This window comes from Maylandia zebra, linkage group LG11, assembly GCF_041146795.1.
Source record: "Maylandia zebra isolate NMK-2024a linkage group LG11, Mzebra_GT3a, whole genome shotgun sequence".
Lineage (NCBI taxonomy): Eukaryota > Metazoa > Chordata > Actinopteri > Cichliformes > Cichlidae > Maylandia > Maylandia zebra.
In genome coordinates this window covers 2370434-2396742 of record NC_135177.1, presented here as the reverse complement: position 1 = coordinate 2396742, position 26309 = coordinate 2370434, and the positions used below count along the sequence as shown (strand labels likewise).

Below are 26309 nucleotides of genomic sequence, written 5' to 3'. Positions count from 1 at the left end.
CACGATGCCAGATTCTTCACTTCATCCATGTAGGCCGCCTCATCGTTGTTGGAGATGGCACCCAACACCACTGTGTCGTCAGCAAACTTCACAATGGTGTTGGAGCCATGGGTGGCCACACAGTCTGAAGTGTAGAGGGAGTAGAGCAGTGGCGAGAGGACACATCCCTGAGGTGCTCCTGTGTTGATGGTGATGCTGTTGGAGAAGCACCTGCCCACCCTCACCACCTGAGTTCTGCCAGTGAGGAAGTCCAACACCCATGCACACAGACGGCTGTTAAGTCCCAGATCCCTCAGCTTTGTGAACAGTCTGCAGGGCACTATTGTGTTAAACGCTGAACTGTAATCAACAAACAGCATTCGCACATAGTTACCCTGTTTCTTGTCCACGTGGCTGAGAGTGGTGTGTAGGACGTGGGCGATGGCATCCTCTGTGGATCTGTTGGATCTGTAGGCGAACTGGAGCAGATCTGTGGTGTCTGGGATGGAGGAGGAGATGATGTTCTTCAGCGGCCTCTCAAACACCTTCATTACTACCGAGGTCAGTGGGAACTTTTGAAATATAAAATTGGAAAACTCTTTAGAAAATACAGCAGTGATTTGGCAAAAAAAGAAGATCTGATGAGACACAGGTGATACAAACGATCACATGCCTGACTTCCAAACCAATAGACACCCTCAGTGAATCTGATAAGATAGAACTGGTTGACCTGCAGCACAGGTTGGATGAGATTTACAAACGTAAAGCTGACGGAGCATTTATTCAGAAAATGGTTCGAAGAAGGAGAGCAGAATTCAGCCTATTTTTTCAGACTTGAAAAGCATCAATCTTTTTTCTTTTTTTTGCCTGTCCCATTTGGTTCTTTAGCCGTCAGAATTGTTGTCTGAAGACCAACAAGGAGACCCAATGGATTTACTTTGCCAAATGGATCATCGTGGCATTGCCGTATTGGTCCATTTGATCGACCTTCGTTTTTATTATTTATTATATTTTATTTTCAGATGTTACAGACGGGACAGACATGAGTGAGGGATAGGAAAGGGAGAAAGAAAGAGGAAGGAAAGGAAAAACAGAAGGGGAGAGGGACAGTGAGAAAGGGGGGGAGAAAAAAAATCTCCTGGATCACCTGTTGGGAGAAGAATAGAAAACAAGCAAAAAACAAAGCAACATACTAAACACAACACCATCGCATTAATCTAGCTAAGTGTAAACAGCAGTAAATACTAAATATTCAATGTTGTTGTGCAGCACGCAGGACAGACAGCGCACAATGTGCTTTGAAGTAGCGGCCAAGAAAGGTGTAATTTAAGTCTACGAGCAGTGAGCACGCGTGTGCACACCTGTGTGGATCAGCACGCTTGTATTCAAATGGTTTCCACATGTAATGGTCTGCTAGAGGATGTAGCGAGCCATAGCCCCGCCCCCCAGGGCATGAAGCAGGCATGGAGGAGATCCAGGCCCCAGACATCCAGAGGCCCCAGAGTGCGAGAGCCCAAGGAGGACCACCGGAGGGGCATCAATCTAACACCAACTCCATCCTACAACTAAATATTAATGGGACAATTTCTAATGATAAGGATACCGTAGCAAAATATTGTTCAAACTTTTATTGCAAACTTTATTCTTCTAGTTATTGCCCTGAAGCTTGTCTGACTTTTTTAAATTCTTTAGACAAAATCACTCAGCTGAATGAGGAGGAAAGTCAGCTTTGCGACAGATCAATTTCTTTGATCGAGGTTGCAGATGCTATAAAACATCTAAAGATTAACAGATCCTCTGGAACTGACGGCCTTACTGCCGAGCTTTACAAACAGTTCGCTGACAGTTTAGCCCCGTTTCTTTTAGACGTTTTTAAGGAAAGTATGGATAGAGGTGCACTCCCTAGACAACTGGCGACCAATCTCTTTACTGAATAATGATTATAAGATATTGGCTAATAGAATAAAACACGTATTAGGTAAAGTTATTGATGAGAGTCAATCTGGATGCATGCAGAATCGTCATATCTCAAACAACATAAGATTCATTCTAGACATAATAGATTACCCAGAACTTGTACAGGATGATAGTCTTATTCTTTTTTTTGATTTCTACGAGGCGTTTGACTCCTTAGAGCATGAGTTTATTTTTACAGCTTTAAATAAATTTGGGTTCGGTCAGTCCTTCTGTAATGCCGCTCGGACACTGTACTGTAACAGCTCCATAGAGCTTGCCACTGGTACTTCCCCGAGAGTCTCTCTAAAGCGTGGAGTGAGGCAGGGTTGCCTCCTGTCCGTATATTTATTCCTTCTTTCTGTGCGACTCTGTAATTCGCACATTAAACTCAGTTCTTTAAAAGGCCTGGTCATTGCTAACAGAGAAATACTCATAAGTCAGCTGGCAGACGATACAGCTCTCTTCCTCAGAGACGCCTCGCAAGTTTCAGTGGCCATTAACAATATACAGCCATTTTCTAAAGCCTCCGGACTTTCATTCAACCTGCATAAATGTGAACTTTTACCAGTTAAAAGTTGTTTAGCAACTTCAATTCATGGAATACCTGTAAGAAACTCTGTAAGATACCTTGGAATTCAAATAATAAAAAATGAGCTCCAAAAAAAAAAAATCCCAAAAAATCACAGTGAGACCTGTCGTTGAAGGGAAGAGTTCTGCTGTCGGAGGCTGAAGGTATCTCCCGTCTAACCTGCTGCTCAGTCACTACATGTTGATAATACAACCTGTAAGTCAATTAACAAGTTATTATAAAGAATTTTTTATGGAAAAATAAAACTCACTGCTTGCGTAAATCAGTAGCTTTAAATTCATATGATAAAGGAGGCATACATTTTATTGATTGTGGTGCTCTTAACAATGCTTTTAAAATAAAGTGGATTAAAAAGTATTTAAAGAATCCCACTTCTATCTGGAACTTTATCTCACATCATGTGTTCTCTAATGTAGGCGCCTTAACTTAACAGTTATAGTATTCCACAAATACCACTGAAACTTTCTCACTTTCATCAACAGATTCTTTTGGCATGGGCGCTGATTTACAAACACAATTTCTCTCCACAAAACGGTTTTATTTGGAATAACTGCAATATTATTTATAAAAATAAAACTCTTTTTTTAAATAACTGGTTTAATAATCTTGATTAGTCAGTTAAATAGAGAAGATGGACTCTTATATAATTACTCTGAGTTCCTCAGGAGATACAATGTACCAGTAATGTACATGTACATGTAAATTCTGGAAGGACCTCCACAAGTTTATTACTGTTCTCCCTAATTTTCAGTTATACTACAAGGACTTTATCTTTGGCTGTTATCATTTTAAACACAAGGACAGTGATGCTTTCTTCTTTATAAATATGTTTGTTAGTTTTGGCAAAACTTCACATGCACAAAAGCAAAGTCCTCGGCAGAAAGCCTGAACTTCTTGTATTAAAAATAGAACTCGCACAATATATAAGGACAATCTCCTCATCAAAGAACACCGAGGCTCTCAAGTTAACATCTGGAACTGTTTGAAACTTGATTTTGGCTCTCGCAAACTTTTGTTTATTTATGTTCCCCTTAATTGATTTTATTTTGTACTCACTGTAGTCTCACTGTCCCTTCACTCTCATTGTTCCTCATTGTAACACCACAATGTCATCTTTTATGTGATTCCTGTTCTACCTAACTGTATGTCTAAAATGTGATAAATAAAGTTTAACAAAAAACCCAAAACTTTTTAGCAACTCAAACAGTTAAATAAGCCAAAGACACTGTCAGGGAGTTACATTTATTAACAGTTAGACACAGGCTAAGGGTTGAATCACACGATATCACAGGAGCATAGGTTTAGAGTTTTAATTGCTTTTACATTATGGAAGTCTGTGAATTTTAGCCAGTAAAATGAGTAAATTAATCAAATAAAATGTGTTTGCCCTATTTGCAGATTAATCAAAAAAATATTTCCCACAACAGAGAGAGAGAAGTCAGAATAAATAAAAGAAACAACAAAAGTACAAAAATCTGTCCACAAAAGATTAGTGCAGTGAGACAGTAACAAAATGAACCGTTAACATCAGCGTCTTTTTTATACAAGAAAAGTTCTGGTGGGGTATAAACGATGAATGATTTCAAAAGACATTTTCTTTACTTTGTTGGTTAACAGGAATTTCGATGGAAAGGTCAAATTCTCTTCCACTCCAGGTCCCAGTATAAATTATTCCCATAAGGAACGGCCATTGGGACACAAATTGTGTCTTTCTGCACTGGAGTCCTCCCTGCATGCCAGATGGTGAGGAGAAACCCACTGTGTCTGTATCACGTACACTGAGTGTAGGAGAAAAGAACTACTCAGAGCCGGATAAAGAAGGATTAGCTGTAATATTTGGTGTACAGTATCTCCATCAGTACTTGTATGGCAGGATGTTTATGATTATCATGGATCATAAGGCATTGATACGTTTGTTTCATGAGATGAAGGTGGTGATACCAGAACGGCGTTCTTGCCCCATGCTGGAACAGCTACATCACAGTCGGGAATGAGCCGCGTGAAGGGCCTGGCCAGAAGTTACCTGTGGTGGCCACATATGGAGACTGACATTGAGCATGAGGCAAAGTCCCGCATTACTTGTCAAGAACACAGACACAGGCCTGCTGCACCCCTGAGAGTGGTGAGCGGTGCAAACTTTCAAGGAAAAAAGGAAAGAAAAGAAGCAGGAGACCTCTGGAGCATATGAGAGACTGATAATAACAGGAAGGGGCACTGACAGGATTTTACTGTTATAGTGAAGTCTGTCGGATGGCTGGTTAATTAGTAGTGAGTGAAATTTGAGTAAATTTTGTGGGGTTTGTTTTATATTTATATATATAAGGTTAAGTTTTTATATGGGTATTTTATTTACTAATTAAACTACAGAGTAGTTTCAGTTAAAGGGGGAGGAACATTATGAAGTAACAGTTGGTTCACACGGGTTTGACCACCAGGGGGCAGCAGTGTTTTGAGTGCTGTGCCGGTGTCTTTATGTCCAGTTCCGGAAATTAAGCGATGGCTGAGGTCGAAGCCGTCTCTGTTATTCCTTAACGCTCAAAATATTACAAAGAAATTAAAATTTGCTTCTGCTTTGCTCTGATGTGCAGAAGGACAAAACGTTTTTTCTTTCTATCCGCCTGAAGAACTTTTGTAACGCAACTACACAACTAAATGTAGTCCAGTAACGCGTTACATAAGTAAGGCGTTACATTAACGCCTTACTGGAAATGTAAAGATGGCATTTTAACCAATGCTGCTTATTGTTCTACAGAACCGTGTTGTTCCGGTGTCCGGCCGCACGTGGAGCTCGCTCACGCTGCAGGTGGAACAAACGCTCGCGCGCTCACAGCTGACGGCGGAAGTAGCCTGACGTCACTGAGATTTCGGGAGCAAAGATGGCGAACACCTTCCAGAGTTTCAGCTTGTAAGTGCTGCAGAACGAAACAGTAACATCACACAGCCTGGTTTACGGTCCACGCTGCGTGGAGAGGCGTGCCCGTCTTTAGTAGGAGTGTAACTACAACGACACGTTTGAGTTACGTTCCGTCAGCTTCTCGTTAATTGTCGAGGAGCTGACGCTAACGTCCGTTTTATCCCAACTTGTTTTGTTTTTTTAAACAATTTCAGTTGTTTCTAATCACATTTAAATAACACATTTAAATATGGACGCGAGCAAACGCAACTTAGTAACTGAGCTTCTAAGCGAGGTTAGAAGATGTGATGGAGCCATGTTCCAGAGCAGTAACCGGCTCCTTCAGCGCTGCTAATGTGAGCTGCCCACGGGCTCATGGTGGCTTTTAAACCGGGTCTTGTCTTTCGCATCAGGCGCACCACACCAGAGAAGTTTTACATAGAAGCTTGTGATGATGGCTCCGTGGATGTCCTGGCTATTGACAGGGTGTCAACTGAGATGACTCTAACAGGTAAGCAAATGGACACGCCCCCTGCCAAAGGTCGGGATGCTGTCTAAAAATGTAGAAGAAAACAAACGACTGAGACCATTTAAACCTTTAATGAAAAGCCCAAAGAAAACCTCTGCTCGTTATGGTGAATGGACAGCTCTGCTCTGCCTGAGCACTTTACACAACCTGCCTCATTCACCCCGCAGCTGTTTCTGTGTAAGCGCTTTCCATCTAACAGTCACACTGCAGCCCGGGTCGCTACCTTGCTGAAGGATATTTGGCATGTAGACTGCAGCACAGGTAGCAGATGATCGGCTCCACATGCTGAGCTGCAGCTCAAAATGGCATTTAAGTTTATTGTTATTTAAATATGGAATTAAAGAAAGTTTATAAAATTCAAAAGATTTTTTTGCCAGTCTTGATAGACACTTTTTATTGTGCTATTTCTTACTTCCTGTATTGTCTGTTTTTGTTACTGTTTGGACTGGAGCACTGTTAATTTCCCCTAGAGATCAATAAAGTATTCTGATTCTGATTTGAGCCATAGTTTATTTATAAAGCAATTTATTAAACAACACATGGCCGACCAAAGTGCTGTACAACAGGAATATCAAAAGTACAATAAAAACATATAAAAATACAATAAGAAAGACACTTTAAGTAACACTTCAGTATATCTAGCTAAACTGTATTTTGTGTGAACATTAAAATAGGAAATGTTTTCTAGATCTTATAAAAAACGAAACAAAAACATCTCCCATTAAATTTAGTTGATTTGGCAGATAGTGATTTAGATTTCCCGTCTGCATGCTAAACATCCTTGAGCACGATAGTAACCCCAAGTTGCTCTCTGATCCATCAGAGTGTGAATGTTTGATTTAAAGCATAGTTAAAAGCGCTTGTATAAATGGGCTGCACATAAGTGGTGCGCGTTCGCTGTCAAAATAAAAGACGTGCACCAGATAAGAAGTTGGACCGCGCGTTTGCATACATAGGATATTTGACCACATAACATCCACAGAGTATTTTGATTCTGAAGACAATGTGTGGCTAAGTGTTAAACACGTTTGAGGATACTTTCCTTCTTATTTGTTATTGTTTTGTTATTTCTTTTTTGGCGTGGGCTGAAATTGTGGGAGTGCCAAGATTTTCTCTGATCTTCAGTTGATTTCTTTTCTCTGTTGGGCTGCAGTAAGTCTGGAGAGTAGATCATGAAACGATAATAGATGGCCTCCTTAGTTATAATCCCAGCTTCGATGATGTTACAGATATATTTCCTGTGTCCATAAAAACCATTGTTGTGTCCCTGTCGCCCTTCTCAGTGAGACAGGATGTCCCTGCATCAGCTGAGACCAGGCCAATATGTGGACTGATGGGAACTATACGCTTAGTGGCAGGTAAGATCAGCATGCACACAGTATGGAGATACATTATTCTACTGTGAAATATTGGAAGTTGGATAATCCAGTGCATTTTTGCTCTGCTTTCTCCTTTTTCTGGAAGGCATGTACCTGGTTGTCATCACAAAGAAGAGGAAGGTGGGAGATCTGCTGGGCCATGCTGTGTGGAAGGCTCTGGACTTTGACGTAATCTCCTATAAAAAGACAATACTGCACCTCACAGACAACCAGGTAGTGTCTTCTGATTCTGCGCCTTAGTAGAATTTAGCAGAACAACCTTTAACAGCAGTAACACAAAGGAAACACATCATTGTGGAGGACTTTTGTCTTCTTTACAGAGTTCCTTCAGTTCACTGAGGTTTGCAGCCACGTGTTTATACACAGAAATCTAAAAGTCCAGAGAGTTTTGAACTTTAAATGCAGCAACTGCATCACCGTCTTGTCTTTTTTCAGCCATTGTGTTACAGATTTGCTGCTGAGCTTGAGATGGATGTGCTGTTGACCCAGTTTTAGCTAGGCTTTGCTGTGGAGCACACGTGTCGGCCTCACATTTGATGGTAGATACTTTGGTATGCTCATGACTTCATGGTCCACTCGGTGCCTGTCAGGTCCCCGTGTCCTGTGGATAGAAAACAAATCCAAATGACCCCTGAAGTATTTTTGCTAATGTGTTTGGTTTGTGCTGTGTACTACGGCCCAACATCTCCTCTATTGCACAATCTGACAGGAAGTTAAATTTACTGGGACGTCCAATCGACAAGATTATGGTTTGTGAAAGAATCGAGAACGAGCGTGTGGATAATCTTTCTCACTGATGGACACCAGTGATCTCCACGGGCGTGTCTTTGGAGAGTTAGTGCACTCCCAGAACAGTGTTCCTGAAGTTAAAATTCAATTAATTGAATTAATTTTTTAAGCAAATTTGTCAGATGGTTCAATAAACTCTCCATAAACTGTCCATATGCTAATCAAGTCCAAAACCTCAGTTTCTGTCCATTGACTCGCTCCGTCTCCAGTTACCGCCGTGCTGTCTCGCTTGTCTTCTCCGGAGCTGATAATTGGCATCTGTCTTGTGTCAGCGTAAAAGACAGATTTCATGCAACATGACCATCAAACAGCAGTCGCTTTCTAAAACATCGGATATGTATCGGATTCAGCACCACATACGAAAGTGACCCAGGTCCGATTTGAAAATATGGGATTCGTGCCGTTCACACTGTCACAGCACGGTCGTATACGGGTCACATAGGGTGATGTGCTTTGGCCTGCAGTGTGAACGTAGCCTTTGTACGCATGTTCAGATGTTCCTTACGTGAAACATTATTGCTCAAGCAGAGATCACAGCTGCTTCACCCAGGTTGTATTGTCGGCTCGTGTGTATCTCTTGCTTTGTTGCTGGATTTATTTCTTGTTGCAGATGCAAGACAACAAGACCTTCCTGTCCATGATTAACAGCATGCTTCATGCAGACGGTTTCTACTTTGCAACCGACTATGATCTGACACACACTCTGCAGCGCCTGGCAAACACCAGCCCAGAGTTTCAGGAGATGAGCCTTCTGGAGAGGGTAAGATGTTTCTGATGTAAAGTCTTTGAACTGTTTGTGTATTTGGACGACTGTGTGGCTGCAGTTCAGGGCTTAGCTGGAAGCACTTCTTTTTTCAATAATGGTTTAGAGCAGGGGTGTCCAACTCCAGGCCTCGAGGGCCGGCGTCTTAGATCTCACCCTGGGTCAACACACCTGAGTCACATGATTAGTTCATTGCCAGGCCTCTGGAGGTCATTTAGCCATTTAGATCAGCTGTGGATCAAGGACACATCTAAGACCTGCAGGACACCGGCCCTCGAGGCCTGGGGGCCCCTGGTTTAGAGGTTGGTTTTTTGTTAAAATATGGACGTGTCTCAGTCACTAATTCCACATGTACCAGTTATCACTAACAGGGTGTTGACCAGCAAAGTTAAGCTTTTTAACGCTGCACTTGTTTAATTCATTCAAGTGTGAGCGAGGAAGATTCAATTCAATTTTATTTATATAGCGCCAAATCACAACAACAGTCGCCTCAAGGCGCTTCATAGATACAGAGAAAAACCCAACAATCATGTGAGCCCCTATGAGCAGCTCTTTGGAGAGCTTGTATCTCTGACCTCGGGTAGGGTGAGACCATCAAATCATGGTTAAACATGTTGGACACACAGCGATAAATGATCATAATATGGAAATCCAACAAAATTCTATATACTTTGCTTCCAAGGAGCCAGACTCTGATTTTCTTTTTTTGTGTTGAAAGTGCTCTTGAGCAATAGTTCAGGCTCCTAACTCACGGCATGAACCTGGGTTGTGTCTACACACAAAAAGGCAACTAAGCAGTGAACAAGTTTTAAATTAAAGTCTGTTTAGGCAGCCTATCATAAAACAACATCATTTGTTCCCATTTCTACTTGAATATGGCAAAGATAACACCGTTTAATGTTTTTGCACCAACAAGTTGATTGCCAAAGAGCTCTTAAACATACCTATACTGTTTGGTGCTTCTTAAAAATCAGAGGCCGAATAGAGGAAAGAGTAAAAGCTACAGGACCTGGACACAGGACATGAGACATGCGTCTGGATTGTCAGTTGAGCCTGTTTATCAAAGCCTCCTCAGGAATGATAGCAGAGTGGCTGTCAAGAATTTATTGTTAAGGACGGGAAGCAGGGAGAAAATGCTGAGGTATGCCGAATCACACGAGAACAGGATTGAAAATCAACAAGTCTCATGAAGTGATGAATCCAAACATTTGGCTCTTATTATCATCGCTGTGCACTCAGAGGTCTAAAGAGAGGTCCAACAGTGAGTGTCTGCAGCTATCAAAATCAATGGCATTATGAATGAAGAAAAGCACCATCAGATTTTGCTCCACTATATAAGAACTTCTGGAAAACATCTTGTTGACAGCAGCATTTTACATTTGACCCCAAACATGCTTCCAGTCCAGGAGAATCATACCTGAAAACCTCACATAACACTGTTCGGAGCTCAGACCTCAACATTATTGAAGCAGTGTAAACAGTGTAAAAGACAGCAAAACATCCAAAGAAGATCTCTGAATGTTCTCCAACATGCCTGGAGAACTACTCAAATCAACTTTATTTACACAGCGCCAAATCACAACAACAGTCGCCTCAAGGTGCTTTATATTGTAAAGTAGATCCTACAATAATACATACAGAGAAAAACCCAACAATCATATGAGCCCCTATGAGCAGCACTTTGGCGACAGTGGGAAGGAAAAACTCCCTTTTAACAGGAAGAAAGAACCAGGCTCAGGGAGGGGCGGGGCCATCTGCTGTGATTGGTTGGGGTGAGAGAAGGAAGACAGGATAAAGACATGCTGTGGAAGAGAGACAGAGGTTAATAACAGATATGATTCAATGCAGAGAGGTCTATTAATACATAGTGAGTGAGAAAGGTGACTGGAAAGGAAAAACCCAATGCATCATGGGAATTCCCGGCAGCCTGCACCTATTGCAGCATAACTAAGGGAGGATTCAGGGTCACCTGGTCCAGCCCTAACTATATGCTTTAGCAAAAAGGAAAGTTTGAAGCCTAATCTTGAAAGTAGAGATAGTGTCTGTCTCCTGAATCCAAACTGGAAGCTGGTTCCACAGAAGAGGGGCCTGAAAACTGAAGGCTCTGCCTCCCATTCCTGAAGCTGCTGAAGAGGCTTGAGACTGTGTTGATAACTCAAGCTGGTCATACCAAATATTGACTTTCAAGTTTGTTAGGACTGTAAGAACTCAGTATGAGCTGTGTTATCATTTATGCTAGAATATGTTTCAATAAATTGCTGCACCTATTTCCTGTTTTCTTAACAAAATATAAAGAACGGGGTGGTTTAGGACAGAGGACTGTACGTTATCTCAGTTAATAGTAGCTTCGGCTTGATTTGCAATTCTGTATCTGTTCTTGTTTCAGGCAGATCAGCGATTTGTGTGGAACAGACACTTGTTGAGAGAATTCATAGCACAGCCAGAGGTAAGATCCAATTATTTAGTGAGTAAGGAAGATTATAAAAAGCACAAGAAAACATTTAGCATGGTGAAGGAAATCCCTTCAGTCCATAAGGCTCTAGAGTTTGTTTCATTGTGAGCAATTAAGAAAAGAAGAGAGGCAAGGCTGCAGTAATCCAAAACACACTAGAAGCATTTCTATGACTTGATGAGGAAAACATCAACCATCAAAGTGATGGAGTGAGGAAAAGTGTGGCACAAAACAAGGTAGGATGATGAGCTCCAGCACCCTCTCATCTGATGAAAATTCCTAATGTACTGATCATTTACCTGCTGCCAGAGGCACCAGGGTGAATTCACTCCAGCAACATTTTACGATTTAGCAGGAAAACGATGGTACATGTAGCCAACGTAACCAAGGAGCTTGTGTCATGGAAACTTTGAAATGTTCAAGTCAGTCAGCGAGACGACTTAAGGAGTTGATGCTGTTTTCAGTGAATCGTGTCATCGGGAAAAATAAAAACAGCAGATGTGTAGCTGCAAAACGGCTTCAGCTAATAAGTTTGTCTCCTGCAGTTCTATACAGAAGCAAAGCTGCTGAGCTCACCGTCCATTTTTCATTTTCCAAAATATGTGTAACTGTGGAGAAGGTCCGCCTGTAGCAGACAGTTTCATTTCAACATGTTTAAATATTCTGCTGCTGTACATAGAAACATTTACCGCTGCTCTCCTTTCACAGCTGCACATGTTTGTGTTTCCTGTTGTCCACGGCTGTATCCTTTCCTGTTTCCTTAGTGAATGGCAGCTTTCATGTTACCTGTGTAAAGTGGAACTGGACGGTGTCATTTAATGACCACTGAAGCAGACTGGTCTGTGCGCTCTAAATGCTTTGTTGTGATTGCTGGAGCACTTTTTTCTTCTTCTTGACAGAAAACTATCAGATGAGTAATAACATAACAATAAAAACATCCAGAGGACGTTGTTTAAAAATGTACCGCAGTGTAGATGTTTCGTACCACTAGACTAAACTTGAGTAAACCTTACAAATGTTTCATACTCAATTTTTTTTGGCAATGAGTCTTTAATATCATATCCCTACATGTGGTGATGTTTCCTGTCAGCACTGTTGTGTCCTTAACACGTGCTAATCAGTCATCACTGTGAAGTCGAGCTGCATCAGTGGAAAGGTGTTTGAGTGGAGCGTTATCTCCAGGAGGAGCTGTTTCAGAGCAGGGGTCCGCTACTATGTCCGAGGTAATTTATGTCCTTTGAGCTAGGGCTGGGTTTTGATGATCGATTCATCGATTAAAATCGATTCTCGCTTGGATAACGTGATATCGAGTCATTAAAATCCAGATTTTTTTAATATGAATTTATTTTGCCCAAAACGCCAGAATCTCAGGTGAAACCTCACAAAATATCAACACACACAGCGCGGCCCCGCCGACGGATCAGAATCAGTGAGCTGTGACTTTCTCACCGACGCCACGGACACGGTCGGGGCTGAAAGCTCGCTGACTCTGATGTGTCGGCGGGTCGAGCTTTATGTTCACGCCCTTTTTGCGCTGATTCTGAAGCTGTTAGTTTATCTCTCTCCAAACAACATTGATCCAAACTAAGCTTCACATAAACATCGTCATGGACTCCCTCTGACTTTTGCTGTTTTGCACGTCATGCACAGCTCTCTCCCTCTCTCTGTGTACTTCAACAACAGTTTCCCGTCTACAAATCTGTTTTCTTCATTATTCGCTTGCTTGTTACGCACCAATCTGTCGTTGTTTACAGGCTGTCGGCCGCTGTTTTTTCCTTTTACTAAGAAAACCTAATTTCTGCCGTTCAACAGGCTTCTGAACAAATTTAAACTTTTTAAAATTATACAAAATGCAAAACGCCGTGTCTCTAATCAAACCGCTGTAACGTCAGAGGTGATGTTCATTGTTGATTAATGGTTTTCTTTCGTTTTTGATCGACTGCAGAATACTTTTATAAAGTCCCAGAACAGGAAAATCTCCTTCATGTGTTTCTGTTTTATCTTCAGCTGCTTTGACACAAAGGCCTCTGCTGTGACGCTCACACCTTTGATAAAGTCTGGAAAGTGTCAGCTTCCTTTTTATAGATACAAAAAGATGTAAATGTGCTGATCTGAGTTATAATATTTCTGACTGTCTGAGGCAAAATTTCCCAGATTCAAATCGAATCGATTCTAGAAACCAGCCCTACTTTGAGCCCTGACCGAATGTTCTGGCTGCTTTATGTCTCTGAAGAAATGTTCTCAGTAAATGCATTTTGTGGTATTTTCTTCTGTTTTTATAACAACACTAAAAAGATTAGAAGAATTTACAGAAAGGATATTGTTGTTCTGGGAGGATCCTGCTGTGTTTGACACATACTATCCACCTGAGCAGTGTAGCAGACACAGCCTGGCTCCACCTGTTCAAGTGGCCCAGCGCACACGTTGCTTAACTGCAGGTGGGTACATGCAGCGAGCGCACGAGTCATTTGAACATAGTGGAGTCAGTGCGTTTGCACCTCAAGTCAGTGACAAGCTAATCAGCTCCTCATGACTTTGAAGGATTCAGATAACCGAGTTTGTCAACAGTTTTTGTGTGTGTTTGTGTGTTTTTGTTGTAGGCATTGATTCAGAAGGACACGCTGCTAACTATGTGGAAACAGAGCAGATAGTGCAGTACAACGGTGCAAAGGCTTCTTTTGTTCAGGTGAGCCAAACACTTAGTGCTCCAGCAGAGATTACATGAAATCTGCCGTTCAGACCAACGATAGCAAATAGGAAAATGTTCAGTAAGTGAAGGAACATGGGTCCAAAAGCTTCCTTCAGTCTGTTGGCTTCCCAGGGTGCAAAAAAGTTTACTCTAAAAACAATGTAAAAAGATGAAGAAACAGAAAAATTCCAAAAAGTTGATTCTGTTCATCTGGACGAAGCGTTTCATCAGGTGACCTGTGAGCGAGTGTGGCATTTACTTACCTGGATGATTGAAGACAAATCGTGTTCAGAAATTCAACAGATTAACATCTAAATCACTGCAAAGGCACCTGGGACCAAGTCTGGGAGAATGCTAAATATCTGAGTGCAATGAAGTAAAAGCAGTCCAAATGCAAGTCTCACACCGAGCCCACGTATATAACTCAGGCCTTACTCTGCCCTAAGTGTAAAATAGAGGTGGACAACCTCACTCACTGTCTGTGCTCATGCAGAAAAATACAGCAGTATTGTTCATAAAGTGTGACCTGGATCAGATCTCTGCTGCCGCTGAACCCGTCGTGTTTGCTGCTCCGAATGACAAAATCGGGGAGATTAGAAAAGCAGCTTTACAGGCTGTTAACATCTGTGCAAGCAAGTGCGTCCTTTTGAACTGGATCACGGACAAGGCCCCATCTAAACCTCGGAGACAGTGGACTGTACTGGAATGTGTGTCATTGGGTTACCTAACATGCGAGTTACATAGTAGGGACAATGTGTTTGATCAAATATGGGACCCTTCATGTTGTTTGGATATTTCAGCTATTTTCACACAGGCGCTGGTTTAATGTAACGTATGGATGTATAGCTTAATCTATTAAAGTTAATATCTCAAGCCATACATGTCTCCACAGTTGGGTCTTTTTGAGCGACCAAGAGCTTCATGGGCTCATCCTGTAGACACGCTTCAGAAACTCTGCCTTCTCTGGGTCTCTCCTCTGATTTCAAATTCTCGTTGTTAATGGTGTGTTTGCAGACCAGAGGCTCCATCCCCTTCTACTGGTCCCAAAGGCCTAATCTCAGGTACAAACCAAAACCACAGATCAGCAAAACAGTCAACCATGTAAGTTCTTTACATGCAGATTCAAGTGAAAAAACAAATACCTGTTGTTTATCTTCATTTCTGAAATCTTCCTGTTTTTGTCGTAGCTGGACGGATTCCAGAGACACTTTGACTCCCAGATCATCCTCTATGGAAGACAAGTCACTTTGAACTTGGTGAGAACAATCCGTTAGCTACTGATTTTTGCATTTACAAGACCATGATATAACCTCACAGTCAAATGAAATAACAGCAAACCCACACATACCCATATGCAATCGTTTGCAAAGGCTCTTTGTTTTATTTGTTCTGTTCTTTCACAGATAAACCAAAAAGGCTCAGAAAAGCCGTTGGAGCTGGCATTCGACAACATGGTCACAAACTTGGGTAATGGCTTGATCAAGTAAGATTACCACTAATTCAGCCTCAGGCTTCATCTGTCTGGCATTTACTCGACATCCTGCTTTCCTCAGGTAATTAAAGCCTCGCTTTTGTCTAGGTACATAGCTTTTGACTTTCATAAGGAGTGCAGCCACATGAGGTGGCACCGCCTTCAGATCTTACTGGACATGGTTGCTGAAATGCAGGATGACTTTGGGTCAGTGAGCTAGTAGAGCAGCTTGTGTCTGTCCAATAGTAATACACTCTTCATGAGAAGTAATGTTGTGCATATGGATGCAGATATTTCCTAGTGGATGCAGATGGAAAGGTGCTGTTAAATCAGGAGGGAACTTTTCGGAGCAACTGCATGGACTGTTTGGATCGTACAAATGTCATCCAGAGCCTGCTGGCCCGACGCTCTCTTCAGTCACAGCTGCAGGTATTAAATGCATAGTCACATATAATAATGCGTAATGGTTCTCACATGCAAGAACTTGCTTATCCTTCAGCACCATCAGGAAACCTTGAAGTACTTTACTGTACAAGCACATTTACACACATTTAGACGTATGAGTCATGTTTTCTGTTTCTGTTCACCACCACAAGGATTTTAAACCCAACAGTCAGTATGTGACTAAAGTGATTCAAGGGTTTAACAAAAACAGGAATCCAGCCTGTTTTAGGAAGTTTTTCCAGTCAGTGGAAAGGACCCCGACATTTTGAGGTAGAGCAACGCACAACCATGTTTTTCATATACTGCTCTTGAGCTGTGCTGGTCTGCTTTTCCCCTGCAAGCTAAATTCTGAATTCTACTGATGGCTGAGCTGGTTACCCTAAAGGTTTGGTGAGCTCTGTGGTTTATTTGGGCTCTCGACCTGTCCTCGAGCTCCCTCGCTTCCATTGGACCGTATTTCCTTTTAGATTGCTGGAATTCATTTTTCATTAACTGCAAATCAGTTAATGTAATAATTTTGCTAAACTCCTTAAATCTGAGCTGAAGGTCATTATTTGGTTTAAAATCTAACACAGTACGTGTGCAGAGGCCAAATTACAGAAGTGCTTTCATGTGTAAACAGAAAGAATGCACAAATAAATAAACAGCATGTGATACTGATACGAACATGATACTGCTTTATTTAACTGGTGATGATTAATTGTACACATTACACCTTGATACAAAGCCTGTATAAAGGTAAAGGCTCAAATCTGTGTAACCTGTTTGCACTGTGCTCAGTCTGAGCAGCCTTGAAGTGGCCACTTTCTGCTTTAATGCTTCCTTCAGGTTGTTGGTCTGTTTGGGGTTTCACTGATCCCTAACAATGTGGTCAGAGACGATAAGAACAGTAACAGACTGAACTAGCTCGAGTCTAAATATCCACAATATTACAGAGATTAAATATATATCGTGTACATTTTACTCTAATCTATAAAACGTCGTTACTTTCACTGCAGAGGATGTGTGCTATTGTACTATTGTATCAGTGGAGGAGTTGTACAGGGAGATGGCCACAGACAGGAATGATTTCCTGTGGCGTTCAGTGGTGCATTATGGGTAATCTCAGCCTCTCAGTGAACGTGCTCCTGTGACTGGCCAGCATGTCATGGAGGTATTGTCCAGCCTCATCTTGGACAACATCCGCCTCTCCGACACCACCTTAAGGAGTCCAGCTCCGTCCCCACAGCATTACTGGCCTTACGGATCAGTTTGAGTGTTTGGCATCTGTGACCCTCAGCCTGCTCCCCCAGCGTGCAGCAGCATAGAGGATGGCACTGCCACAACAGACAGCATCGTCTGACAGATGTTAAAAGACCTTAACCACTTGTGCAGTGTTGTTTTTAATCCAGTCCAGGTTATTATCTATGTACTCCAACGGACTTGTAGTCTTCCACGATGTCCACTTCAACCCACTTCCCCCAGTGCTCTGCCTCTTCACTGTCACTGATGCATTCATGATCAGAAAACCTCTGATGGCAGGTTTCTGTGCAGTGGCTGAAGTCTGTGGTGTACACGGTGAAGAGGAAAGAAGAGAGGACGGTCCCTGTGTTGCTGATCACCTGACACACAATGTTGCATCAGCAATCCAGGACACCAGAGAGGCATCCACCTGCATCGCTGTCAGCGTATCACCCAGGAGGGTCGGCCTGATAGTGTTGAACGCCTGGAAAAGTCAAAAAACATGACCCTCACAGTGCTCGCCGGCTGGTCCAGATGTGCATAGACACCATTGAGCAGGTAGATGATGGCGTCCTCCAGGCCTGCCTGGGAAGTCAGTGACACAGGTCTGCAATCCTGGGGTCACTGGAATGTGTCGACTTTGGTACAGGACCAGGGCAGGACGTCTTCAGCACTGGGAGCCTCTGCAGACTCAGACTCATGAACAGAGGGAGAGAGTGGCTGAGCGTTTACTGCAGTGTCAGATCTGTTGAAAAACACATTGAGCACATTAGCCCCTTTTTAATCGGACCTACTTTGATCAGCTTGCTATGGCTCACCACAGTTGGTTTTTCCTTACACTTGAGTAGCACCTAATGTGCCTGGTTGTTGTCATTGCTGCCTAGCATCCTGTAACGTAGTTAGTATGCAACATGAATGGTACAAAAAAGGTGGAAGTGGAGGCGTCGATATACCCGCTGCTCGGTCTCTGGCTTTTCGTCAAACTCAGGGACCGTGGCTTTGTTTCGTATTTCCCTCATTGCCGGGTTACAAGAACGGCAGGTTTGACTTTCATGAACGAGACGCTCTCATGACTCATCGAGTGACGCTACTGACCAGCCAATCGCTGGGATGCAGTCTCACGACGTCACCTGCTTAGATCGCTTGGAACGTACCGGCCCCAGCTTTTAAGGAGCCCCTGTCTTTATGCCACTCCACACCTCGCTCATGCTGTTCTGCTCCAGCTTTCTCCGGTAATTATTGTCTGATGTTACCTTTCAGTAACTGAACCATGCTCACCTCCTCTCTATTGTCCAGTCTGAAGGCCTTCTTCTTGTCGTTGAGGAGGGCTTTGATGTCCTCGTCACCCACAGCTTGTTATTTGGATAACAATGTCTGAGCTGGGACAGTGGAGTCGGTGTGGAAGGTGTAGTCGGTGAAACACTCACAGTCTCCCAGTCTGTCACAAAACAGCCCTGTAGCTCCACTGAGGCCTCCTCCGACCCCCTCCTAATACTACTGGTGGTCACAGGCTCCCTCTTCACAACAGGCGCATAGTGGAGGGTGAACTGAATCAGCTTTTGTCTGACCCAGCCAGTGGGGGTACAGAGGAGACTGACATTAGCATACAGTAGGTCTAAAAGTCTCTCCCCCCTGGCGGGACCGACCACATATTGTGTGAAGTTGGCAGTGACGTGTTTGAAGTCACCAGAGAGGCTGTAAGCTGAGTCTGTAACCAGCCAATGGGAGAGTGAATAATGTCCCATGCAGCTGTGAGCTGTGGGGTAGCAGTGGGAGGAACATAAACAGCCACATGGGTCCTGGGTCCAACAGCGCACAGTTCAGTGTCCGGGCAACAAATCCACAACTTGATTGTTATATGAGCAGAGTTACACAACCGTTTGTTGCAAGAACAACAAGCCCTCCTTTCTGCTCACAGCTGGCGCTCTCGTCTCCTCCCTCTCTCCCCCAACATGCCCCCCCCCCCCCCGGTTCTGTTGCAGGTTTCTTCCTGTAAAAAGGGAGTTTTTCCTTCCCACTGTTGCCAAGTAATTGCTCATGGGGGTTGTGTGATTGTAGGGTTGTTTCCTTGCTTTGCAAAGCACCTTGAGGTGATTGTTGTTGTCTGTTGGTGCTATATAAATAAATGAAATGGAACTGAATCAGTCCCAGGCCTTTATGTTGGTGTTTTTCTTTACACTTTCACCATCATGTCAACATCTGCTTCTGTCCAAATTATAAATATGACATCAAAGAGCAAATAAAAGTATCTGAGCACACAGTTCATCAGTGAGTTCATCTAGCTGAAGGACTGTTGAGCAGCAATCTGTTGATGTCAATAAACTGGTCATTGATCATGATCAGGAGTACGTCTCCTCTCCTGAAACGTGATTAATTTGCCCTAGATGTAACTGTCTGCAATTCTTCTTGGCCTTAGTTGGTGCATTAAAGCTAACCAATGACAACAAAACGTTCTGTTTGTACTGCTTTGCACTGTAGTATCTGCAGCTGTGTCCGTAGGGACAGAGGCCACATCACTCCAAGGTCACCTGTTCCTCTGAGAATAGCAGACTTGTTGCTGAGCGGGTTTTTGAAACCCTGCTGTGTCTATGATTGTTCTTCAGATCTGGGTGCTCCTCCTGGCACCTTACAGTCAAAGTAGTCCCACTGCTGTCTGCAAATGCACTGAAATTAACTCCATACCATTTTGCAGTGGGATTATATTTGCTTTGATTCTTCTAAATGAAGGCAGCAGGTAAACAAGGAAAATGTTTGCATAACCTCTTAAGCCCCAAGCCCAACTGATCCCCTGCCTTTTGCCCCCGTATCAGGGGGCGTTGGGGCTTAAGAGGTTAAACGAGTTAAAACAGGGCTGTATTAGAAAACAGTGGCATTCAGACTCGAGAGCATTTGACAAAAGGTGTGTGTGTGTGTCTTTAGAGGATGGGAGTTCTCCACATAGGCCAGCGGATTGAAGAGCAGACAGACTTTGAGAAGATGTACAAGAATGGTGGGTGTTCCCTCACACAGCTGTAGCCTGAGTAGTAACAACTAATCAGAGTTTGTTGTTTTCATATCTAAACCCTGCCTAATATGCAGCTGGTCCTTTGCATGCTCGCAAAACCTTTTGGATCCACTGATTTTTACAGGACATCTAAAGGGCATTGTGTGGTAAACACTGCTTCAGTTTGATATGCTCTGTCCCAGCTACTATCTGGCCAGCATGATTTAGTCTTTGTCACAGTTTTACACACACACTGAGCAGAAGACTGGTCTCTTATTGCACTCTTTGACATTTTTGCTTCATGGTTAGACTATAACTTTATAAAACATTTAGTCATTGAACATTCCCACACATTCATACTCCAGTGAATGCATCAGAGAGCGTCTCAGGGTTCAGTGTCTCGTTCAAGAATACTTTGACATGCAGACTGGAGTAGCCAGGGCTTGAACGACGAACTCTCTGATTAGTAAATGACCTGCTCTGCCTCCCCTTCTGTGTTTCACACACAGCCTGGGCAGACAATGCTGACGCTTGTGCCAAGCAGTATGCTGGAACTGGTGCCTTAAAGACTGACTTCACTAGGTGAGTGTTTACAGCAAACACATGCTAACAGGTTTTTGTTTTAGCCCTACCTGTCTTCAAGTTGTGCCATCAGAACTGACAGTCGTCTCTTCCATAATGAGGTGAAAGCAACCACCCACTCTTTCTTTGGAGTAGCTATTTCCTTTTAGCGTTTTGTTTCTGACTTGTGCTACAGTCGATTGTACTCAGTTAAAATATAAGGAGTCTTTAGAGTTGCAATAAAAAAAAGGGAACGGTGATGCTTTTCATGTGTTCATTGAACACACAGTAAAAGCTCCCAGAAAAGCCAAAATAAATGATGTCTTCAAAAGTGTGGATTGTAGATCGGGATGCACCGATCAAACTTTTCCAGTTTCAATACGAAACCAACATCTTGGCTTTGAGTATTATCGAGAACAGTACCAGTAATTAATGAACATGTCTCACTGTGAGGAAGACACTAGCAGCATCAGACCCAACGGAAAAACTGTTTTCCTACTTAAAAATACAAATTGGGGGCAGCAAGAATGGCAGCACCTCCCTCTTCCCAGCCACCTCCTCCAGGTGGCCTCTTTGCAAGGAGAAGCAACAGTACTCTGAGACCCTCTGAACTCCTCACTAGGGATGGGTATCGTTTAGGTTTTATCCGATACCAGTACCAAACCGGTACTTTTGAAACGGTGCCGGTGCTTAAACGGTGCTCAAACCGGTGCTTAAAGAATGGAGAACACACACAAAGTCCAAAAACCTCTCATGTTCAGCTGTTTTCCTCTTTTTCTTTGGTCATTTTAGCCTTTTTGGCCAGGGTGAAGGGAGTATCTGCCATCAAACAAGAAGACAGCTGCATGTAACTACGACGGTGTTTGCTAGTTCACCTTACATGCATTAATGTAATAACGTGGTTAGCCTACTCAACGTAAATTACACACGAACAACATGAAGCTACTCACGCAGAGAAGAACGGCTGCTGCTGCATCATCATCCTCATCATTTCTGCTACACTGGCAGGGCTAGGGGCCAGGACTCTCCTCTTCGGGTTCTTGGGGGATGTTGCTAACTCCGGGTCCGAAAACAGGCACCACCAGGGTAGGGTTATCGGGGTCCCAACCTGGGAGCAAGGCCTGGAGAGGGAGCTTGACGGAGAACGCCTGGTGGCCAGGCCACTGTTCTCTGCCAACTTGAAGAAGGAAATGACCCGCCTTCTTGTAGGTTTGACACCCACAGGAGATGCTGTAGGGGTTGGGTCCATTGTGTGTTGGGCAGTGGGCAAGAGCAGGAGCCCTGGTGAACTGATCCGCAGCTTTCGAGGCTGGCTACTGGGACATGGCGAGGTTCTCAAGGGTGTTCATTCTGCTGTGATGCTGGGAGACTTCAGTGCTGATGAGGGCAGTGACAGCGAGACCTAGACGGATGTGATTGGGAAGAGCGTCCTGCCTGGTCTTTGCAGCTGTTGCTGGTTAGTGTTGTTGGTTAATACCTGGTTCTAGCCTGCAGAGAAGTCTAATATTTAAAGATCACTACAGCCGCACATCATCAGGATATTACAGTTTGTTTTGTTTGCGAGGGCAAAACCAAAAACCCAAATTGGATCTTGCTCTTAAAGAAAGTTTCTAACTGGCGATAGGTTCTCCTCTGCGGACCGTCCTTGAGCTCCTTCATTTTCCTGTGAGTTCTGTACTTTAACACTTATTAAAATGATAAAGTAGCTGTAAATGCTGCTGCTTTTCTTAATGGTGCTGAATTTCATGTTCATATTTCAGGACAGGGAAGAGAACACACTGGGGACTGCTGATGGACGGCTGGAACTCGATGATCCGATATTACAAAAACAACTTCTCTGATGGCTTTAGACAGGTGGGTACCAGAGACGAGCTTCATGGCTGATCCACCAGAGTCAGAGTTACAAATATATGAACCCAACAGAGTAAATTATTCACCATTTGGCTCCAGCCAGCTAGTAGAGGCACTTCCTGCCTTCGTGCTGCCGGTGAAGCAGCTGCTGCTGTTCTGGACATTTGATATTGCTTTTTAGTAGCATTTCATTACCTGATTTCTGCATTCATTTAGTGGGAAGTCAGTGGTAGCTGCCTCAGTGCACAGCGGCTGAGACAGATGTTGAGAGATTAATTATGAATGGAAATGCTCCGTGGAGTCTAACGCAGCAATGACGACTGCCTTATCAAATAGAAACACATGATCACAGCAGCAGGAGTTGCTGCAGACCAGAAGCACCACTGCTACCTGCTGCTGCCCTGAGCCGGTCCTTCCTCCCATTTGATTGGCAGCAGTTAACAGGTCATGTTTCATATCAGCGTTCTTTACACGTACAAACTGTTTAAATTAACCTTATTATGGTCTCACCTTTACTTATGAAGTCCACACACCGACCCTTTGTTCCTTTTTTGCACCATGGACTCACGAGCGCCCCCTATCAGTGCCTCGTTGCATGGCAGGGCACAGTTTGTGTGAGAATCAGAATCAGAATCAGAATCAGAATACTTTATTGATCCCTGGGGGAAATTATTTTTTGTTACAGTGCTCCATTTTAAACCAACATTAAGACAAGACAGACAATACGCTAACTAAGAATAGTACAATATATACATATATATACATACATACATACATAAGTCACTTATAAATAAATAGTTGGAAAAGAAACATGTGTAGTTGTAGCAGCAAACAGTGTGTTAAGTGGATGCGTTGTACAGGGAGCCACAGGCAGGAATGATTTCCTGTGTCGTTCAGTGGTGCATCATGGGTAATCTCAGTCTCTCACTGAACGAGCTCCTGTGACTGACCAACATGTCATGGAGTGGGTGGGAGGTGTTATCCAACATTGTCTTTATCGTTGTCTTTAGTGTGTGCAATCAGATTGTTTCATAAAAAATAGTTCATAGATCAAACCATTCGATAAAGAAACGATTTCATTTATTTGATTATCATTATTTTTTTTTATGATGACCTCTGCTGACCACACGTCACTGGTGGGTTCAGGTCGTCCTTTATGTGCTACTTCATCAGTGTGGAATAGTGTGAATGCCATATTGCAAAGTGAAATGAATCTGTTCCATCAGATACTACAGCAATATCACAATAATACAAGCTGCTAATGACTCTCACACAATCATCATGTTATGAGTGATCAGACCGCTGCAGGTAGAGTTTGCTTTACAGGCACGTATTCTTTTAAAATCAGGCCGTGAGCAGCAGGGCTCAGCACTGATGCTGTGGAGATTTGGACAACACTGTGAAATGTAAATAAAAACAGAATGCAGTGATTTGCAGATCTCATTAAGCCATATTTCTTAGTCCGAATCAAACATGGAAACATGTTTAACATGAGAAAAATATGAGCTCAGAAAAGCTCAGAGACGGGGCCATGTTCCCCACTTCTTTTAACAACAGTCCAGAATGAAGGAGCCTCTGATGAGAGGTGAAAAGTCTTCAAACACGTCCAGTCTCACTCTTTTAAAGCCATGACCTCGACGAGCTACACACCCTTCAGTGAAATAACTGCTGATCCCCTTAAAGACATCTTTGGTTGCTCTTTTGTAAGCAGAGACAAAAACTGTTAAGCTGTGTTCAGTGTGGTCCTCGTTGCTTTGTTGCATTCTACAGATCAGTAATGACATCGGTAAAATCTTAAACCTGCATACAAAAAGACTTCAAAGTCACTGCAAAATCTTTTGCAACAAAACACAGTTAAAACTGTAATTCATATAGAAGAGCGTACCTGTGATGATGCCGCTGCAAAGCAGAGTTCAGGTGGGCTGTTTTTCCTGCAGGATTCCATCGATTTATTTCTGGGGAACTATGCTGTCGATGAAGCTGACTGGACCACTCCACTGCGAGACCCCAAGGACTGGAAGTTTCTGACAGTAAGAAGAGCTCAAGAAGCTCGACTCACAACATTTTCTTTTTCTGACGTCTTTAATGTGATGCCGCTTTTCTTTCTTCTAGTTGCCCATCATCATGGTTGTTGCCTTTTCCATGTGTATAATCTGCCTTCTAATGGCCGGTAAGACTAACTGCAATAAACTGAATGCAAATAAATTTCCTCCACTGACGCAGTTCGACCTGTTGTCTCCTGTCAGGTGACACGTGGGCTGAGACGCTGGCTTACGTCCTGTTCTGGGGAACAGCCAGTGCAGTAACCGGTGGGCTTATCCTCTTTTATGGACGGGACTTTGTAGACGCTCCTAAGCTGGTCCAGAAGGAGAAGCTGGACTGAATGTGTGCGTGTGGAAAGCAGCTGGGCCCTCGCAAACTCACCACCTCGTCCTCTTCCTCGTCATCACTTTATCTGCATCAGCAGGCCTGGAGCCTTTACTAACGCTGGAGCGAGGAGGTTGGTGGGCAGCGAGGGTGGCTTTGTGCACCACAGCAGGAGACTGAAGAGTGCACAGGCCTGCTGCTCTCCACACTGTAGCGGACTGACGGTCTGTCTGAACTCGACACTGAACTCAGGAGCTGTTCTGACCCGATGTCTTTGTTCCTCATTTAACTGGAATGCTGTGGACCTGTTTAAATGTGTTTCTTGTTGTTCTCCACCTCATTCCTTTTATGAAAACATGGGGATCAGACTTCAAACAGCATAGCTGTGAAGATATTCCTCATTTGCAAATTCTCATGTAGAACTGGTGTGTCCTAGGTTAGACACTGCCTGTGGTTCATAGTCTGCGTTTTAAGATCAGTTTTAGCTTGAATGGTTTTAGCTTCTTTTCTGGAGTGTTTGCAGGGATCCAAGTGTGCTCGTCCTTCAGAATCCAGTCAGCTAGAACACGATTTATGGTTGTGGAGTTAAAAACGGTCCCTTGATGAAGAAAGGGGATTCATCCTGGAAACCCTGGACCTTGAGAAAGAAAGTTGTCATTAACTCGTTTTCTTGTATTACATTGAACTATTTTGCATGTCACTTCACCAGAGGAAAAACACTCCATCTGTGTCACTGTGGTACTAAAGGATAAATCAAATCGAAACAGTATTCTCTTCACAGAGACACCATCGTGGCTGACAGTGTGCTGATGTTAGGGCGATGTCATTTCTTTGGCTCCAAATTAAAAATGACATTTATAAAAATGTTCGTCCTCTAGGTCTGTGCATGTTCATGTATTTTGAAAACACGCCTGGAGTCTTCAATATCACTTCAATTCAAATGCTTTATGTGTGCTTTATATTATCATTATTATTATTAATAAGACAAATATCTACAATATAAAAGATAAAAAGCCCAACAATCAGCGCTGTTGTGACAGTGAACAAACCCGAGCTCAGCGGGCTGTGAGGGGCAGCAGAGGGACCCGTGTGGAGCTGCGTCGGGGTTTTGCTATTTAAAATAAAAAAATGTGTTGAATAAATTTGTTTTTTCAGCTTCAAATTTATTTGTTTGGTGTCAGATTCCTTTTTCCCGTTTTTAAACACTTGAAGTTGTTGAAGTTTGTTTTTGTGAAGTCCAGTCTGTAAAACCAAATGAATGGTGAAGCACTACAGAGCTCATGCTCCCTGTGTACTTAGTACGCACTCATTTAATTCCAATCTTTGGATAATAATACATTATATTTGGAGGCGCCTTTAAAGACCCTCGAGGTCACCTTACAGTAGTATGAAA

At 43.0% G+C, this 26309-nt stretch overlaps 1 protein-coding gene across 4 annotated transcripts; it reads left to right on the top strand.

The window, feature by feature from the left end:
- Nucleotides 1–5059: 5059 nt before the first annotated feature.
- sacm1lb (SAC1 like phosphatidylinositide phosphatase b) lies at nucleotides 5060–26082 on the top strand. Of its 4 annotated transcripts, XM_014410737.4 has the most exons (20): nucleotides 5060–5429; nucleotides 5831–5928; nucleotides 7230–7304; nucleotides 7411–7538; nucleotides 8725–8874; nucleotides 11264–11323; nucleotides 12038–12071; nucleotides 12451–12552; nucleotides 13930–14015; nucleotides 15033–15119; nucleotides 15206–15274; nucleotides 15422–15501; nucleotides 15598–15696; nucleotides 15780–15918; nucleotides 20074–20143; nucleotides 20647–20719; nucleotides 22459–22552; nucleotides 24487–24579; nucleotides 24662–24719; nucleotides 24796–26082. In XM_014410737.4, exons 1-20 carry the CDS (start codon nucleotides 5401–5403, stop codon nucleotides 24930–24932), a joined length of 1761 nt encoding a protein of 586 aa, XP_014266223.3. In that variant the 5' UTR covers nucleotides 5060–5400; the 3' UTR covers nucleotides 24933–26082. The 4 variants fall into 4 exon arrangements, 3 of the variants coding, with proteins under 3 accessions (XP_014266223.3, XP_014266222.3, XP_076745795.1); XM_014410736.4 differs by lacking the exon at nucleotides 5060–5429 and having other exon boundaries at nucleotides 5438–5928; XR_013100741.1 differs by lacking the exons at nucleotides 5060–5429; nucleotides 24662–24719; nucleotides 24796–26082 and having other exon boundaries at nucleotides 5438–5928; nucleotides 22323–22552; nucleotides 24487–24542.
- The last annotated feature ends 227 nt before the right edge of the window (nucleotides 26083–26309 follow it).

What these genes read in the sequence shown, in the direction of transcription:
- sacm1lb (XM_014410736.4), top strand. Translation starts at nt 5,793, where the DNA reads ATGGTGGCTTTTAAACCGGGTCTTGTCTTTCGCATCAGGCGCACCACA. An exon ending in GGTCCGCTACTATGTCCGAG is followed by an intron (nt 12,553 to 13,929) that starts GTAATTTATGTC and finishes TTTTTGTTGTAG; the next exon opens with GCATTGATTCAGAAGGACAC. An exon ending in TGAGAAGATGTACAAGAATG is followed by an intron (nt 20,144 to 20,646) that starts GTGGGTGTTCCC and finishes TTTCACACACAG; the next exon opens with CCTGGGCAGACAATGCTGAC.